The 18991-nt window shown below is 40.5% G+C and overlaps 2 protein-coding genes across 2 annotated transcripts; one reads left to right on the forward strand and one right to left on the reverse strand.

The window, feature by feature from the left end:
- Nucleotides 1–5872: 5872 nt before the first annotated feature.
- Nucleotides 5873–10492, forward strand: nefma (neurofilament medium chain a). The gene is made up of 3 exons (XM_055040507.1): nt 5873–7093; nt 7780–7904; nt 7997–10492. The coding sequence occupies exons 1-3, from the start codon at nt 6035–6037 to the stop codon at nt 9627–9629; spliced, it is 2817 nt and encodes a 938-aa protein (XP_054896482.1). The 5' UTR covers nt 5873–6034; the 3' UTR covers nt 9630–10492.
- A 2171-nt stretch (nt 10493–12663) lies between these two features.
- On the reverse strand, nt 12664–16153 carry nefla (neurofilament light chain a). The gene is made up of 4 exons (XM_055040663.1): nt 15013–16153; nt 14806–14930; nt 13466–13890; nt 12664–13384 (listed from the first exon to the last, which is right to left on the reverse strand). Exons 1-4 carry the CDS (start codon nt 16051–16053, stop codon nt 12936–12938), a joined length of 2040 nt encoding a protein of 679 aa, XP_054896638.1. The 5' UTR covers nt 16054–16153; the 3' UTR covers nt 12664–12935.
- Nucleotides 16154–18991: the final 2838 nt, after the last annotated feature.

Below are 18991 nucleotides of genomic sequence, written 5' to 3' on the forward strand. Positions count from 1 at the left end.
TATGGATTTATTCTGTTGTTGCTTCACTGTCAAAATGAGATGCTGTGTAAACATTAAAATCAGTTTCTACACAATTCTTTATGTGAAATAAGTCCACTTCACTAGCACTCCCATATTTTATGTCTGTAAAATGCCAGACACTCAAAAGCAAAATCAAAAAAGACAACTTTACCAAATCCCACAAGGATATCGACTAGCTGATGTCAGGTAACAATTCAAGGTCCTGCTGAACATGTTACTGTTGTGTGACCATTAAGTGTGCATTACATTTAACACACAGCAGAAGCAAAAAGCTTTCAGAGTAACTGATGGTGGCTTTGCTACAAGTCAGACCATCCATTTACATAATGCATGGCTAGAGTAAACACTGTGATTACCAGGCTAGACTCCAAAGTCATTTATTTGTGGCCACAAATGCTGAATAAGGTGCAAACAGCAGAAAGAATTGCAGATTAAATGTTATTATTATTTTCATTCATCGCTGAGACACAAGGAAACAAATTTATAACATATGTTTTTGGATTTTAGATTAGGTTTTCAATTGCTCAGTAAACTGATAGATGGAGATTCTGCTCTAAAATTTGACAGACAGTTTATTGTGGAGGATCATTAGAATGTGAGGGATTTACGTTCATGCTAATAATATTTACTTAGTTAAATTAAAGCCAGATCTACAACTGTGTTTTTAAAGGTTTTTCTATGCGGACCTTAATTTGACAGTTGTCAGACATAAAAGTGGGATATGAGAGAACAGGAAGACATGCTTTACTCCCTGCACCACCACAGTCTAAAGTTGCTCTACACATTGACAATTTATGATACAGTATTTGGCTGTAGCACAACATGTCCTGATGCCACAACGGGAAAAAAGTTTTCTCTGATGTACATGTTTAATTTTGTGATAGAAAATATTAAATTTAGTATCTGATCTGCAGCCTTTAAGTGAGCGGTGTATATTTTGCACTTGCTTTATGTGCATGTGTGTGTATTGCATTCCTGTTTTGCCCACCCATGAGTTATTCCAGACCTTTCCTCATTCACATGAGGTGGGTTCTGTTTAGAACCCACCTCTTATATTAAGTGCATTAAAATAGAAAATTGGTTTAATTGTATTCATATCTCTGCTGGATCTGCTCTCTGATATTCTGAATAAAAGATGGTTTAAATATTTTAGCATTACTCTGGATTTTCCTGGCCTAGTAACACAATTTGAAAATCCGGTGTGTAATTTTGAATCTCCCCTTTGAGAATGAAACTCAAGAAGGTGGAGTTTTGATGCTATGTTGTTCCAAATCAAACGCAAGCACCTAACAAAGTATTATACTAATGTGGCAACAAATACATCCGCATTAGCATGTCTTGTGCTTGTCACAAGGAGTGACGTTTTATGTTTTCTCAGTCAATGGACCATGTTATGTGACGGAATAACCATACCATAACATTATGAACCTAGAACTAAAGGAGCTCCTTGACTGGTGCAATATGGGCTGCTTTGACAATCCATGCTATACCGCGTAGTGGAAGCGAAACACGTGAGACTCCCCTATAGATACTCTTTTTCCTGGCTGGGGAAAAAAACAACAAAACAGGCAGAGTTGGGGGATTTACAGTTATGGCCGACAAGAGAGTGTAAATAAGCAGGTGATTTGTATATTGTGGTATATCCTCAATCGTTGTCTTTATTTTCTACATATTTGCATAATTGATTTTAGAATATTAACCCAGCTGATTAATAACAGCCAGTCCTAGCAATACATCATCTGCATACACATTGTTAAATCCCATTTGGCTGAGCCCTTTTGTATATGTGTGTGCATGTGTTTGCAATCAATATGTGGTAACAGGGCTTGGAGTTTCGCCAGCCATCTTCAACAAACACACAAATAAAGAATCAGATTTCTCTTGCTACTGAGATGTCCACAGTGGATCACTTATAAGAAATAGACCTATCTACATTTACTCACTCTCTGAGGTGGGGAGGCAGAGAGGACCTACTGATGCATTGCAGATAAACTGCAGATCCAAGTGCAACCCCTCCTTTTCTTTCCTTCTTTTACTCCCCCCTTGCACTGTTGATGTATTCAATGACATCACTGCCTTCAGACCACCCACTGTCATCACCCCATACAGATATCTACAACCTGCCACAGGCTGCCACACCTCACCACCTGATCCTGTTGCCCTCACAAGTCCAACCAATCCATCTCAGGAAACCAAGAAAGTCATAGCCCTTTAAATGACCGTGAAGAAAAAGTTTTTCACTGCACAAGTAGCAAAACACGGTTTTACAAATCAGTTCACTGGATAAAAGTTACATTTTATTTTAACTTTTGGTATTTAAAGTAATAATATTTGTAGACAGTTTTTGGACAACGTTTTATGATTCAACACTTTTATTCAAAGTGTTGAATCTTGCATAACAGTAAGATTATAAAGTAGAATCAATCTGGGACGTTTGGACATCTGAAGCATATTACAAAGTTAATAGGCAAAATTAATTTTGCATTCATACAAATGCAGCATTTAGACAATATGTTGTACTTTGTAAAAAAAATAATTAAACTCTTTGTATTTTGGAAAATAAAATGCTTTTTTATAGACATACTTTTAAAAAAAAAACAGCTTTAGTTAGGTATTTTACACACTCTTTTTATGTATTAAACATAGTAATTGAAGAAATCTCCAACTTCCTACAGTTCAATTTTCAAATTTATGTACTACATTTTTATTGACAATGGGAAAAGGTCACAGATGTGGCATGTACAAAAGGAGAAAAGCTAAAGCCATACACAGGCCAAGAAATACATTAAAAATGATTGTAAAATATACAAAACAATAAAAAAGTAAAAGCAAATTATTAATTTTGAAGCAGTACATACATAAACTCATGGCAAGATGGGAGAGTGTGAAAGCATTAGTTTTTGATGCATTTCTGTATCCACTAATTAAAATCAGTTCTTAATTATGTAAATAAAGTTATGCATATAACCAGAAGGATTGGATGAGTTGATCTTAACATTATAAACGTTTTCTTAGTCTGCCTCATGCTACAACTCTTTACTCACAGCCTTAGGCGCAATTATGCCTGAAGACACACACTAATTAAAGTCTGGACACAATAACCTACTCTGTGGTGAAGGACACCTGCATAATGACTGCAGGTAAATTAAGACTGTGGGTTAACAGAGTGGGCACCGCACACAGTCTTGTGTGGTGAGAATTATAAGCCAAAGGCAGTTTGATGCAGCTTTTGTACCAATATAATTACTGACTTGCCTATTTAATCATCTCTAAACACATTTGCACATATAATGAGATGTTAGCCCCCATGAGGTCAAAAGGAAGCACTGAGCTGCTTCAATCCTGTTTTATTTATGACTTTATCAATGTGTCCTTCCTCTCCACTGAGTCGCACCACTCCATTTCTGCTCCTGAATATGTTTAACACAAAGCTAAAACGAGCCGCCAACAGTGAAAACATCAAAAACAGCTTTTCAGAGCCTTTTATCAAGCTTGTAAGTTTTGTATCAAAACCTTAAATTTATTAGACCAAATAAAATGAGCTAAATGTAGAAAATAATATCAGAAGAGCTTATTTTTAACACTGAAAGTTTACATGACATAGTATAACCTTTTTTTTAGCTTGATATAGTTGATTTAATTTTTTGTCTAAAACCTCATGTCAATATATCAATATCTGGACCTGATATGCTGTTCAGAACAGTATACGAAGTGGAGATGAGGTCATGTTGACTTTGATGCCTACAAATGTGAATACATATATTTCCTATCCCAGCAATACTTGTCTTTGACCCCATTCAGAGGATTATTAGCTTCTCTTCCCCTGTGGATGTGCATCCGCAGGTTATAGAGTGGGACGGACTGACACCGACAAGCATGGGCTTGTCTTAGCTGTTCGAGCTTGTTTCTGCTGCATTGCCTTTTTAAAACACTCCAACACTCCTGCAATGCGCTGAAGCCGAGAACTGTTGTGTACCCACTCACCCTCAGTACATCATGTTCATCACGCAACCACTGCCCTTAATAGATCCAACATGAAAAGCTGAACTAGACCTGATATCGTACAGCTGGTAGCATGACATCGAAGAAAAGAAAAGCAAGTCATGGGACAAAGGCAATGGACACTGCAACATCAGCAACAGAGTTGCTTATTGGTGAAGTGTTGTAATTCACTACAGGTATCACAGCTTTAAAAAGCCACATACACAGTGAGGAAGTCACTGTGTCCGTCTCTCTCTCTTTGTATTTTAGCTCACTGTCTCTCATTGTCTGCCTTCTTGTCTCTGGAGCAAGCTAAATTGGCTAACCTTGATGCATTAGTTGTGCTTCTTGAAAGCTTCCAGGGAAATTCCAAGGAGAGAGCAGCAGGGGAATGCAGATAGTCTTTGCTCTATTGGTGGAGGGGGGGGGGGCACTAACTCAAAATCTTTATAATTCTTGAGAAACATTTGTTACTCAATGTCTCATGAATTTTCCCATTTTGCTGATTTAGAAAGAATTACACAACAAACATATAGAAATACCATGATTTTAAACACTTTACCTCTAACAACTACTAATGGTTTCACATCGATCCAAGTGACCGAATAATGAACAAAGGCATCAAGAATGATGGTGATCAATAATCGGCTAATGAGGCCAAGCCTTCTGAGAAAACTCTCAGACAACCTAAGAGGAAGGGGGGGACATCAATGCTATGGTTACCCCAGGTAAAAAGGTTGGATATAATGTTTTCAACATAGACAAAGAGACAAGTGAGTGTGTGGGTGTGTATTTCAGTGTTCATCTGGTAGAGAAACATTTCTTTGTGGCCTTTAATGGAGGTTATAAAATTGAAGAGCTGGCGAGCTCTGATATTAAATCAGGCTTATTACCTTAGATTAGCAGATAAATAAAAGGATACGTAAAACATGGCACCCCTCACATTGATCTAGAGAATAAAATTAATGCTTAAATATCATCATGGCTTTGGTATAGATCAGAAATTATGGATCATCTGTAACTAGTGCAGAATGCTGCAGCCTGTCTTCTCACTGGTAAGCCTACAAATGGCTGCAAATCACATATATATGCTTCACTTCATTTGCTTCTAGTGCAATTTGAATTTGTTGAATTGTTCATAACTTTGTTCTGCACACTCGGGGAGCATCGTCTCCAAGGTAAAACATAATATCAGCAAAATTATGCTGTGGGAAGAAGGCTTTTTCTCACCTGATATAAGGAAGTCTGCTAATGGAGAGAGAGATGGAACTAAATATTGGTCAAAACAGAATGTGAACAATCCTGTCTACAGGCATGCCTTATCCATATTGATGAAGTGTAAACCATTTATGCCCAAACCAGTTGCAACTGCAATTGTCGTGGAAGTTGGTCCTAAAAGTTAGAAATTCCAGGGTGTTGAATTCAGCTGCACACCACATAAAAACTCTAGATATGTTCGCTTAGCCTGGATTTGAGTCACTGAACTCACAAGATAAGTGAAGCAGAGTTGCTTGCAGACCTTGGCTCAGCAGCAGTCAGCAGAATCGCAAAGCTGTGATGGATTGCTCTTTTGCTGTCAATATTCTGTGACACGGAAATGCTGCTGTTTCCTATCGGCGGGGAATCGACTGACAGCTGACTGTTGCTGTCCGTGGTGCTGAAACGATCGGGACGAGTAAGCAATTATAATTTGGATAGAACGTAAGTAGACACATCGCCTCTGTCTCTGAGTTTATCCTAAATCCCACACCCACGCAGCTCATCCGAGCCACGTGGTTCGGGCCGAGCAGGGTCCCAGGACCATCAGCTGACGCTCCCTTCTATCCCCTCCCTTTCCTTCATAGGACGAAACAAAACTGCTTGGACATCCCGTGTTAGCGGCAGAAGTCCGGTATATAAGGAGGAGACGGAGGCTCTCTCTGTCGCTGTGAAAGCCACACACCCCTCACACACATTTACACCCACACGCCTCTGCACCGCCAGCACTGTCTCCCTTCATTCCCGTGTGCATCCTCTGCTTTAGTCTGACCGGATGAGTTACCCGGTGGACACGATAGGAAGTCCCTTCAGGAGAGTTATGGATACAAGAACAAGCAGTTACGGCTACGGCCGCCCCAGCGGCACCCCCTCAAGCGGCTTTCGCTCCCAGTCGTGGTCCCGGACTAGCCCGGGCTCCACCATGACCGCATCCTACAAGAGGACCGTGAACGCACCAGCTCCCCGGGCGTACAGCTCAACTGTGCTGAGTTCCGCCGACAGTGTTGATTACAGTCAAACCTCGATGCTTAACGGTGACTACAAACGATCTAACGAGAAAGAACAACTTCAGGGGCTCAACGACCGGTTTGTTGTGTACATCGACAAGGTGCACTACCTGGAGCAGCAGAACAAGCAGATCGAGGCTGAGATCCAGGCGCTGCGGCAGAAGCAGGTGTCCCGCAACCAGCTGGACGACCTCTACGACCAGGAGCTGAAAGAGCTGCGCACCGTCTTGGAGCAGATCCACCGCGACAAGGCGCAGATCCAGCTCGACACCGAGCACATCGAGGAGGACATCCAGCGGCTCCGGGACCGCTTCGAGGAGGAGGCTCGAATCCGTGAGGAGACGGAGGCCATCATTCGCGTCCTGAAGAAAGACACAGGTGATTCGGAGTTGGTGAAGTCCGAGTTGGAGAAGAAAGTTCAGTCGCTGCAAGACGAGATCGCCTTCATCCGCAACAACCACGAGGAGGAGGTGAGCGACCTCATCGCCCAGATCCAGGCGTCCCAGGTGACCGTGGAGAGGAAGGACCTCCAGAAGACCGACATCACAGAGGCTCTGCGGGAAATACGCACCGAACTGGAGGGCCACTCCAACCAGAACCTGCAGCAGGTGGAGAGCTGGTTCATGTGCCGCTATGCGAAGCTCACCGAGGCTGCGGAGCAGAACAAGGACGCGATAAAGTCCGCCCGGGACGAGATTGCCGACTACAGACGCCAGCTCCAGGCAAAGACAGTGGAGCTGGAGTCCGTCCGCGGGATGAAGGACTCCCTGGAGCGACAGCTGAATGATATTGAAGACCGACACAACAGCGACCTGGCCAGCCTGCAGGTAGGGAGACACTCCGAACAGTTATTTAGAGAATAACATGGAAGGAAATATAGATGCATATTTTGAAATTTGAGGAACTGTCTTAATGTATGTGTATGCGATAAAGTATTCTGTTTTGGAATAATTTAATATTCAGTTTTGACATGATGACGCATATGTTATTTGACACATTTAAACAAAAAATAATTTCCGCAAACAACAATATCAAACTTGTAATATATCAGGCATGTTAAATTGTTTTTGTTTTTTTCCCGCTGCATTATGACTGCGGGACTTTCCTATTTCTTTATGAGCCTGGGAGATTTCCAGATGGTTAAAGGAAGACTGCAGTGCACGCTCTTTTTCCCTCCCTTCTTTCCTGCTGAGTCAGAGGCATGGATCGATGCCTTCATTGGTTCTGTCCTTGCATCACACCGCTCAGAGTTTGGAGGAGGGTGGGGGTGGCGGAGGCTACCCTTGAAACAGAGGCTCAGCATCTCTAGAATGCTGAATTGCGTCAGAATATATTAGACCAACACCCTCAGTCAAGGCAAAAGTAGAAGGAGTTTCACTACAGTGGAAGCTCAGACAGAAAACTGAGAAAGTCCCAGATACACAACAGGTTGTGCATAAGAGAATAGTGCTGTCACTCTAAATACATTGATTTTTCCTGTTTCTTTATTTTTTTTTTATTATATTTTTTTTAGGAGACAATCCACCAGCTGGACAATGAACTGAAGAGCACCAAGTGGGAGATGGCCCGTCATCTCCGTGAGTACCAGGACCTGCTGAATGTCAAGATGGCTCTGGATATTGAAATCGCTGCATACAGGTATAATATTGAAACATTGCTCCTAATTCTTTCTCTGGAGTTACACAAACCAGAATTTAAGTGTTCAATAAATGGACTCTGTCTCTAAACAGGAAACTCCTTGAGGGAGAGGAGACCCACTTCAGCAGCTTCCCATATCGCCAGGCCGTCACTTCGAGTAAAATCTCCAAACCTAAATCTGAGGCCTCAAAGCTGAAAGTGCAACACAAGTTTGTGGAGGAGATCATCGAAGAGACAAGGGTGGAGGATGATAAGGTGGACATTGATGAGGCTCTGGCAGAGATAGCACAGGAGCTCTCCGCTGCACCAGGAGAAGGAGGCGAAGAGGAAGAAGGGGAAGAGGAGGGGGGAGAAGAAGAGCAGGACGCTGAGGAAGAGGCAGCAGAAGAAGAGGAAGTTGTCGCTGCCACCGAAGCCAAAGTTAGTGCGAGTGCTCCTTCTAAGGATGAAGATGAGGAGGAAAAAGGTGATGATGAGGGAGAAGAAGGTGAGGGTGAAGGTGATGAAGGAGAAAAGGAAGATGAAGAAGGGGCGGCAGAAGATGAAGAAGAAAAGGAGGGTGAAGCAGAGGAAGGTGACGAAGAGGGTGGAGAAGGAGGAGAAGAGGAAGAAGTTGAGGAAACAGTGTTGTGCTCCAAAGCTCCAGAGTCCAAAGCCTCTCCTGACAAAGAGAAAAGTGGAGAAAAAGAAGGTAGTGCAGGAGAAGAGGAGGAGGCTGGAGCTGAAGAGGAGGGTGCTGAAAAAGAAGAAGAGAGTGCAGATGATAAAGCATCAAAGAGTGTAGATGACAAGGAAGAAACAGATGAAGCAGAGAAGGACAAAGAGGAAGATGAAAAGGAGGTAACAGATGAGAAAGCAGATAAAACAGAAAAAGCTGTTCCAAAGTCAGAAGCTTCAAAAACTGAGGCCAGCAAGGAAGAAGCCCCAAAACCAGAGGGATCAAAGTCCCCAAAGTCTGAATCTCCAGTGGCAGGTTCCCCAAAATCTGAAACCCCAAAACCTGGTTCTCCCAAGTCTGAGTCACCTAAACCTGGTTCTCCCAAGTCTGAATCACCTAAACCTGGTTCTCTCAAGTCTGAGTCACCTAAACCTGGTTCTCCCAAGTCTGAATCACCTAAACCTGGTTCTCCCAAGTCTGAATCACCCAAACCAGGTTCTCCCAAGTCTGAATCACCCAAACCAGGTTCTCCTAAAGCTGAATCTCCAAAACCAGAGTCTCCTAAAGCTGAGTCACCCAAGTCTGCTTCTCCAAAGCCTGAATCACCCAAAGAAAGCTCACCCAAGGCAGAATCCCTAAAGCCTAGCTCCCCCAAAACTGAGTCCCCCAAGTCTGACACCACCAAAGCTGAGGCTCCCAAAGAGGACAAATCAGAAAAGAAGAGTGATTCAACAGAAGATAAAAAGGTAGAAAAGAAAGATGTTGCTATGAATGGCGAGGTGGAGAAGAGCAGCCCAGAGGAAAAAGAGAAGAAAGATGCAGACGTGATTGCTAACGGTGTGGATGAGAGCCCTGTTAAGGAAGATGGCAGCCAGAAAGTGGTGATCACAAAGACCGTGGAGACAATCACCACAGGAGAAGATGGATCCAAGCACGTCACAAAATCCATCACCGTGACAGAAACAGTGAAAGAAGTGGAGGAGGTGCTACAGGAGAAGCTGGTTTCCACCAAGAAGACAGAGAAGCAGTCTACCCAGTCCGTCAAGGAAGTGGCAGAAGCCGAATGAGCAGACGGCGTAGCTAAAGTAGAAGGAGGGGAGGGGGCAATCGTGAGAAGGGCATAAACTAGAGGAGAGAACATAAGCAATCCACAAAGAACTAACGTAACAATGAAATCCATACAGCTAGAGCGATGTAACGAAACCACACTAAAAGCAAATTATAGAGAGAAGCCAAAATAAAACATGACAAACTTCAAACCTGCATGTTGAGTGAAAGCTTTAAGCGAGCTTCGCCGCTGATGCAGCGAAGAGCAAGCGACTGAGACATTTTATCCTCTTTTAGGTTCTTTCTGCTTTTATAAGGTGATCCCAGGAATAGAAAGAATGGACGGGGTATCTGCATGCTAGCTCAGAAGAGTGGAGTACTTTCCTCTCTTTTCTGTTTGTTTGGTAGAAATGCACTTTAAAGAGATAACTCAACATGAGACTGTTGAGGATATTTTTGAGTTAAAGTAGTGGGGGCGGGTTTGGTGGAGGGTCCTCGATGCAGACATGCACTCTACTGAAGAAGCCTTACTTGACTTGTGAAGATGCCATCTGAGCCAGAAACAGTAATAAACAATAAATACGAAACATGAGTTGGAGAAACACATAACCACACCAGTATACATCCAGTAACTGAAGCAATGACAGCTTAACAAATCTGAGAAAACTCCTAGCCTTAAACATGCTTTTTATCACTGTCTGTTATGTTTACCTGAGAGCAACTTAGACAAATGTAATTGTGCATCCTTGTATGCATAGAATGAACTTGAATTTAATTACAGAAATAAATGAGGTGCTACTGTTTGCAGTCCCATAACTTTACTCATCTTGAACTATTTCCCAGCAGCCTTTGCTCAATAAATATCATAACAAAACCAAAACAACATCGTCTCTTGTCATTTTTCTAGTCACACTGGGTTATCGTTGAATAAATCTATAAACCAGACATTTTGGAAATGGTTTCTATTTCATATTATAATAACTACTTTACTCTTTTACTCTTCTTTTTAATATAAATAATGACTTTAAATGAAGTTTTATTGGTTATTTTTAGATATATGAAGGACTTTTTTTCTGTAAGTATAAAAATAAGCCAAAGAAGACATGATTAATTTGATCACAGGGAAAGTAAATGTCCACACATTAGTCAGCAAAAATTGCGTAAGACTGTTTAAAAAAATGAAAAAAAAAAACGAAAAACAACCACAAAGGCAACCTTGTGTTGCCTATCTGATTATAAGTGCTGCAGTATATCCATAGTTATATTAATGCATAAGTTAGTAGACATCATTGATATAGCAGACTTTTTATTTTTAAATAAATTGATAGATGGCTGCCAGTACATAACAGACTATAAAAGTTTATAACACACAGTTTAATTGTTTCTTTGATTTCTGTCATGCATATATGTTTCAAAGTATTAAAAAAAATATCAGGGAAGTTTAAGCGAAGTATTTAAGAGTAGCAATTTATAATAGTTGATTTCACATTCTATGGAAAACAGACATACAAACCAACTTGCCTCTATATGAAAAACAATAATTGGCCCCTTAACAGAAAAAGGATTTCAAGCATATCAAGCATTTTCAGTTGGAATAAATGGCTATTGGTCTTTAATATCATTGGATAAATTTTGGCCCACCTTTCTTTGCTAAATTGTTTTAATTCATTAGCTCATTACAGGGTTCTTCCAGCAAGGTCACACCACAGCATCTCAATTGGATTCATAAATTTCTTTTTCTTTTCATAGTTGGGTGAGCTAAAGAAAATTAAAGGATATTGTTCTGCATATTGTGGTAAAGACTGAAAAGCAATGTATCATTAATTGAAGCAAGTAGAACAGGAGTAAATCAGCCCTGGACCAACACACTACCAGAACCATGTTTGAATGTAGGTATGAAGTATCTTTTCTGATATGGTTTTAATTTAATTGTCTACTGCAAGTAAGACATATTTTTGGTCATAATGTTTTTTTTTTTTAAACTAAGCAATTCAATTTAATAAGGAACTATATCTTCAGCTATTTTTTGTCGTGGTATGTTTTACATTGGAAGTTGGTCCTGCAAAAGACAGTCAACCACAATCTTAATTGTACAAAAATATAAAATTCTCCGTAAATCGTCATCTGATTCAAACCTGATAGTTTGTAGGGATTATAAATAGCAATCCCACTGACTGCTCATGCTTTTTCTGTGATGTGAGACTTTTTAACATGGGACAAGTCTGAATTTATCTCAGCTCCACTCTGATTAGGTACTAGGTCTAAATGAAGTCCATGTTTTTCCTCCCAACAAAAATTTATTAGAAAATAAAATAAACTATTTTTGCCATTAATCTAATTTGCTTAGATGTGTTTCATATTTTTTGCAAACACAATACTATTATCTTAATTGTACCAAAATAAAAATCTAGGATCTCTATATAATAATCTATTTCAAATATGACAGCGGGTTTGAGGTTTATAGAACAGGGTTTTCACTAAGTCTCGTGGATGCTACTTTGGGAAATTGATTAGTTGTTGGCGTATTAGTCAGCTCAATGACAAGACATCTGTCTTATACAAGTGAGTATTGACTGCTTACGTCACAACAGAGTCCTACTTCTAGAAATGTGAAGTTTTGCTTTCATTTTGGCAAAGTAGTGACGTTTGCTGTGTTTGTGTCTTATGTATAGCTTAAGAGTATTAAGTGATTTAAAAAACTATTTATCTCTGTCAGCTTTTCAGGATACGGAAGTGGTTACCAATTTTACTAGCCATAGCAAAAAGGCTTTCAGATTTTTCACACAATGGAGCTTGACCACTCTTTGAAAACTTTAAGTTTCCAAAGAGTCACCAATAACTCAAAAACTGGGTGTTTTTTTTTTTTTTTTATCATTGGAGCTCAGATATTCTGTCTCGTTAAAACAGAAAGTTTCACCATTTTAAAATGCATTTTTAACATATATTGTAACTGATGATCTGAAAGATACTAACAGAAATGTACTTAAATGAAGGAGTTCTGATGTTTGTGGAAGTTCAAAATTTGAATACAGAGACCAAAATAACCCACACAAGTTGCTTCAAGAGGCATTTCTTTATTTATTCACCCAAAACACCAACACTCAAGTTAGCATTCAGCAGTTATACATCTTACAGACATGAGGAACTGTGCAGTCAGACTTTAATGGTTTATTCTTGATATTGGGAAGCAGTTTAGATTGACTTGTTGCTGTAAATGGCTATCAGACTGTTTTATTGAGCACCATGTTGCCAAGCAGCATTGCCAGCATCTTATCTTGTTTTATCTGATTAATGAGCTGAGATTTTTACTGTCGCAACCAAATAATTCACTTTTTACCAGTTGTGCTTTTATCTTCAGCAGGCTCGGGCTTGGCTGCTTTTTCTTCAACTTTCTCCTTTTTGGTGTCATCTTTCTTTGGAGCAGCTTCTTTGACATCAGGTTTGTCCTCTTTCTTGGAATCAGCTTTCTCTGCTTTCTCTTCACTCTTTTGGGATTCTTTTTTCTCCTCCTTCTCATCACTCTTTTTAGATTCTCCCTTTTCCTCTTTCTCTTCACTCTTTTTTGATTCTTCCTTCATCTCTTTCTCTTCACTCTCTTTTGATTCTCCCTTTTCTTTTTCTTCATCTTTGGCCTTTACATCTTCATCCTCTGTTGCTTCTGTTTTTTCCTCCTCTTGTGCTTCTGCTTTGACCTCTGCTTCTCCTTCCTCATCTTTCTCTTCCTTCTCTCCCTCAGCCTGTTCTACATCTTTCTTTTGCTCCTCTCCATCACCACCTGAAAAAAACGCATTAACTTTTAAAATTATTCTCAGCCTCAATTATTGAGTTTATAAATATTGAACGTAAAAGCACTAACCTTCTTCCTCTTTCGCCTCTTCAACTTCCTCCTTTGCTTCTTCTTCTTCTCCTTTCTCCTCCTCCTGCTCTCCTCCCTCTTCTTTCTCCTCCTGCTCTTCTACCTCTTCTTCTTCTTTCTGCTCCTCTCCACCCTCCTCTTCTTTCTCTTCCTCTTCTTCCTTTACCTCCTCAGCCTCCTCTTCCTCCTCCTCTTCTTCTGCAGGGGGACTGGCCTCTGCTTGCTGGGCGTGGCTGGCGGAAATTATGCCCTCAGTGGTGCTGGAGCTGAGCAGGCGGGAGGTCAACAAGTACGAGGTGCCAGAGCTCAGACTGGAGAGCATGGGCCGGGCGAAGGAGGGTGCCGCCATACTGTGACTGTACAGGGAGGCCACGCCCCCAGGAACCCCAACGCTGAAGCGAGACTCCTCCCCTTCCAGAAGCTTCCTGTTTCAGCCAAAAGAAACATGGAAGAGGCAAAATTCAATTAAATCAATAAATAAATGTTTGAATGTGCTATAATTAAAGAGGACAGTCATTACTAGTCTAGTCATTACTGAAACTAGGATTTTTAATATTTTCCAATTAAATGTAAACATTATTTGATAGAATTGATTCATGGTATAATTTAAAAACATGTATTATTAGTGTTTTCAATAGTGAATTATTTTGTTAGATGTTTATATATGTAATGTAAATTAAATTCAAATACATGAATAAATACATACCTAAAAACATATTGTGTATAAGTATTTAATCCAAAATAAATAAATGAAAAAAATAAAATAACATGTATGTGTTCATTATTTACCTCATTAATATTTGACAATATTTGTCTCATTTCATGCATTATGTCAAATTAAATAGAACCTAGCACATGTTAGCCAATCTGCATAGTTACTGAGTTACAAACACTCATTTTGTCCATAGCAGGGCCAGCCCCGCTCACTCACTGACAGATATGGCTGACCAACTCATTAAATTCATAATAATCCTTAGATAATACATACAATTGTTTTTTAAATATGACAAATCAAAATTGTAAGCCATTATTTTCACATTTAATTATTTACTAAATTAATTAAATGTTTAAAGATTTTGAGACATTTATTATTCAAAAAATACAATTCTACATATTTATTAAATTATTATGTATATTAATATTTATTTGCTTCATGTTGATTTGTGGTACTGTTGGCCATTATTATGGCCAACAGAGAAGTTTGACATTGTGTCTTAAAAGTTTCGCATCTGCTCTTTTAAATGAGAAAAACTGATAAAAATAAAGACATTTGTTTTCTAGGACTACTTTAACTTGATTAATCAACACTGATGATCTATGCATCTGTGTTTAGATCTCACCTGTATGCTGCAATTTCGATATCCAGAGCCATTTTGACATTCAGCAGGTCTTGGTACTCCTTAAGGTAGCGTGCCATTTCCTGTTTGGTGCCCCTCAGCTCATTCTCCAACTCTCCAATCGTGTCCTAAATAGAAAAGCAAAGGTGACTAACCTAAATATGATATGAGATCTGCATGAACATCACACAACAGCATGCCTGTACTTACATGCATAGCAGCTATCTCTGCACTCTGTTTCTCCTCCATCTCGTGCAGCTGCTTCTCCAGGGACACATTGAGGCCTCTGCATGCATCGATCTCCAGTATGCGGCCCTGCAGCTGACGGCGGTACTCTCCTGCTTCATCCTTTGAGCTTTTAACTGCACTGCTGTGCTGAGCCACAGTCTCCGTCAAGGAGCCCACCTTCCCCCTAAACCACTCCTCAGCCGCCTGCATGTTCCTTGCAGCCAGCCTCTCGTACTGGGATCGGATGTCCCGGAGAGCACCGGACAGATCCGGAGCAGCAGCTTCAGATTCAACTGCTAGCTGGACCCCCAGCTGGACCTGAGCCTCAAGTTCAGCCACCTCCCCCTCATGGATCCTTTTGAGGAAGGTCAATTCGTCCAGCAAGGTTTCAACACCTTTCTCCAGCTCGGCCATTCCTAAGGCGGCCTCATCTGCCTCTCGACGGGCCTCCATCAGCTTGCCCTCAGCCTCTTCCCGAGCCAACATCTCCTCCTCATATCGACCCTGCAGTGAATTCAGGGTTTGTTCCAGCCTCTCCCTCTGGCCAAGGACAGTCTGCTGCTCTGCCCTTGCTTCATCCACAGCTGCTCTCAGAGTTCTGGCCTCTTGCTCGTACAATGCTCTGAGACGAGATGGCTCAGCATGCCTTTGCCTCAGCAGCAGTAGCTCTGCCTCCAGAGCACGATTCTGCTGCTCCAACTCACGCACCCTCTCGATGAAGCCTGCAAAGCGGTCGTTCAGTTCTTGCAGCTGGCTGCGCTCCTGTGTGCGTACAGCTCGGAAGTCGGAGCTGATCTGGGCTGCCTGGCTGAGCTCCCGCTCCAAGGAAGAGGCCGGGGAGGAAGAGGAGAACAACACCCGGCTGGGGGAGGAGTACTGCAGACGGGAAGAAGATTGAGGGGATGCACGGGAAGAGTAGCCGGCATGAGTCCTCCCTCTCACCACCACCCGAGAGATGGGCTCCACATACAGGTGTTTGTACAACGAGGAGGCATAGTAGGGGTCATATCCGATGCTACTCATGGTTGAGTGTTGGAGGGACTTGCTGCTCTTCCCTCTTCTCTTTGTGCCTGTGTGGGTGGGAAGGTGTATAGAGGGCTCAGCTTTAAGCCCTGACTGCTTGCTGCAGCGGCAGGCTGAGCTTTTATAGCAGATCAGAGTCTGACGCAAGCACTTTCCTCAAACTCTGACAATGCAGCCTCTCTAGGCTTTCACTGCAGCAGCATAAGATCAGATAGAGTTGCTATAGGTATAGGCGTAGGAGGAGAAAGACTCCTATGAAATTGGTATTAAATTTTTTTAGGCAGCAAACACATTAAGGTTCTATAGGTAAAGAAAAAAAATCTTAATTAACATCCAGATTTATCTAAAATCTTGAGACTGGATTTTACAGCATCACAGACAGCTGTTTGTTGTCTTCATTATTTATATTCTTCTAAAATATGGAAGAAACAAACTGCATATACAGCTGGAGATGGGCTCTCCTGATGCATCAGTTGTGACATAGTTTGCCTTCTTCTGGTAGAGATGAGAATTACAGCTCTGACCTCAAAAACCTGCACAGTTAGGGTTCCTCACAAAGAGAAGGTAAAGAATGACATGGTGAAAGCAGCAAAAATAGTTCTTGTATATGTAATTTTTTAAGACTAAGTTGGTTCTTTCTGTTTTTGTCCCAGAGCAGAATATGTATTGTTAATAATATAGATGCATAAAGAAAGCAAAGCATTATTAAAACTATTAATAAAACATACATCTGCTTAAACTGCAGGTTAAAGTTTAAATAAGGCAAATTGTCTCTTAAGAGAGTCCAGAGTAATCTTGAGAGAGACATCATCTTTCAACTTATTCATCAGGTGTGTGTCAACTTTTCAGCTGTAATTTGTACATGCCTACTTAGAACCACAAGCTTTGCTAAACGTTACTTGGATTGTATGTACACAAACACAAAGTAATTTCTAATATTGAAGTAAAAGCAAAAATGATAGATAAACTAAAAAAGTGTATTCAGCCTCCTTTACTGGCATACCCCTAAAAAATAGAAAATAGTACAACAAATTGCCTCATCTTAACTGTGGATCAAGTTAATATTTATGTCATTTTCTTTCCCCATAAGATATTTTTGGTGGGACCAGTGGACCCATCAATCATTTATCAGACATGAAACAAGCAAAGAGAGAGGCTAGGAAGACATGGATCAAACGTCCTGAGGTCACAAGCTGAACCAGAGATCCACAGCTCAGTTGGGAAAATCTATTGGAAGGTCAACTAATAATAGTGTGATTCCCAAATTTGGTCTTGTTGAAAAAATCCCATAAGACGCCCCTTTTGTATGCTTTTCTTTGCAGTTAAGGATACACTAGCAAAGGCTACTGGAAGCTGCTAGAGACTTATGAGAGCATCACACTCCAGTAGATCAGTAAGTCTGAACATACATATAAAATTACATTAAAATAGTTTAGATCAAAGTCTACTTATAATGTTGATTTGGTTTGCTAGACATTTTGGAGGTTAATTTTCTATACTTTCAGACTTTTGTAATCTGATCCGTGATGTAGTCTCCAGTTGCAATTTTCTTTAGAGTAAATTTTATTTCCTCCTTCATGTTGAAATATGCCTTTCTTTGATGTCTGGTTTGATTTATTTCCTATTGGTTCTGTTTTTTGTCACTTCAGCTGCTTCATACTTAATTGCTCTCACTCTCTGCTGAATATGTCCGACATATCCAAACAATTTGGCTGAAAACCTGGAAGGTACAGCGTAATTTCTGTGCTTCTGCCTGCTGCCAGCATCTGTTTGGTACTTTTCTGCTTCTTTACCACCTAAGCACTTCCTTAGGGTCAGAGATTCTCTTCTAACTCCCAGAAGTGTTCAGGTGAGTATAGATACTACTCAAAATTCTGACTAATGTCCAGATCAAGCAAGTCAAGTCCAAAATCAAGTCAAGTTGCCAATTCAAGGTGAATCACTGATTTTGGCGTACAAATTATGGAATATAATATAATTTGGTGTTTTTTGCATTAGATGTTAGAAATATCCAAAGCTCAAAGTATACCCTCCTTACATTGACATTTACAGAGGCAGGTTGTTAAGAGTGCTGCTGTTTCACAGTTTGTCTGTTTTGTGACCCACAAAGCTCAAGCTTGGTTCTCCCTCAAATCAGTCAGTTGTTTTAGAAAGAATTGACTTCAACTGACCAGAAATTGTTAATTAATAATTACAACTTGCAAGGCAAAAGGTTTTGCTTCTGTTGGTAAGCTTTGACCACACATAATAAATTTTAAGTGCGTATATACAACATGTACAACATCCTGCCCTGCGATGGACTGGCGACCTTTCCAGAGTGTACCCCACCTCCCGCCTGTTGACAGCTATAGGCACCAGCACCCCCTCTAACCCCAGTGAAATAAGGTTGTAAGAAAATGGATGGATGGATAGATATACAACAACCCAGGCCTCATCACAGAGAGAGAAAAAAAGTTTCTCTAAACTCCTCCCTCAGCAAAAATTTGGAACAGAGCAAGATGTGCCTTTCTTGACATTTTGAAGCCACAGGGAGCCACGTCATCAATTCTAAATTAATAAAGAAGCTACTAAGGTTTAGGTCACTAGTAGCCTTGTACAACCAAGTTAAACTTGTATTGGAAAAAAACAACAACAACAACAACAAAATAATCATTGTCTAAAGCTCCTGAAGGAATGATAGATCACTGTAAATAAATCATCTTTAAAGATAATCCATGAGATGTAAAATGACCAGCAAAAAATTGGTGTAAAATTATTATACTAAAAGTGCAAGATTTTAAAGTTCAAGAGAACTATGTTTTTGCAATTACTCTGCCCGCTCCCTGTATTTGGTCCTCTCACAAGCAACACAATATATCACTTTAGAATGGCCCATTAAAACTCCAGACATAAATTCAATGTCTGGCAAGACATAAATGTTAATGTTTACAGATTAACG

This window comes from Poeciliopsis prolifica, unplaced genomic scaffold (genome assembly GCF_027474105.1).
Source record: "Poeciliopsis prolifica strain line A6 unplaced genomic scaffold, Auburn_PproV2 SCAFFOLD015, whole genome shotgun sequence".
Classification (NCBI taxonomy): domain Eukaryota; kingdom Metazoa; phylum Chordata; class Actinopteri; order Cyprinodontiformes; family Poeciliidae; genus Poeciliopsis; species Poeciliopsis prolifica.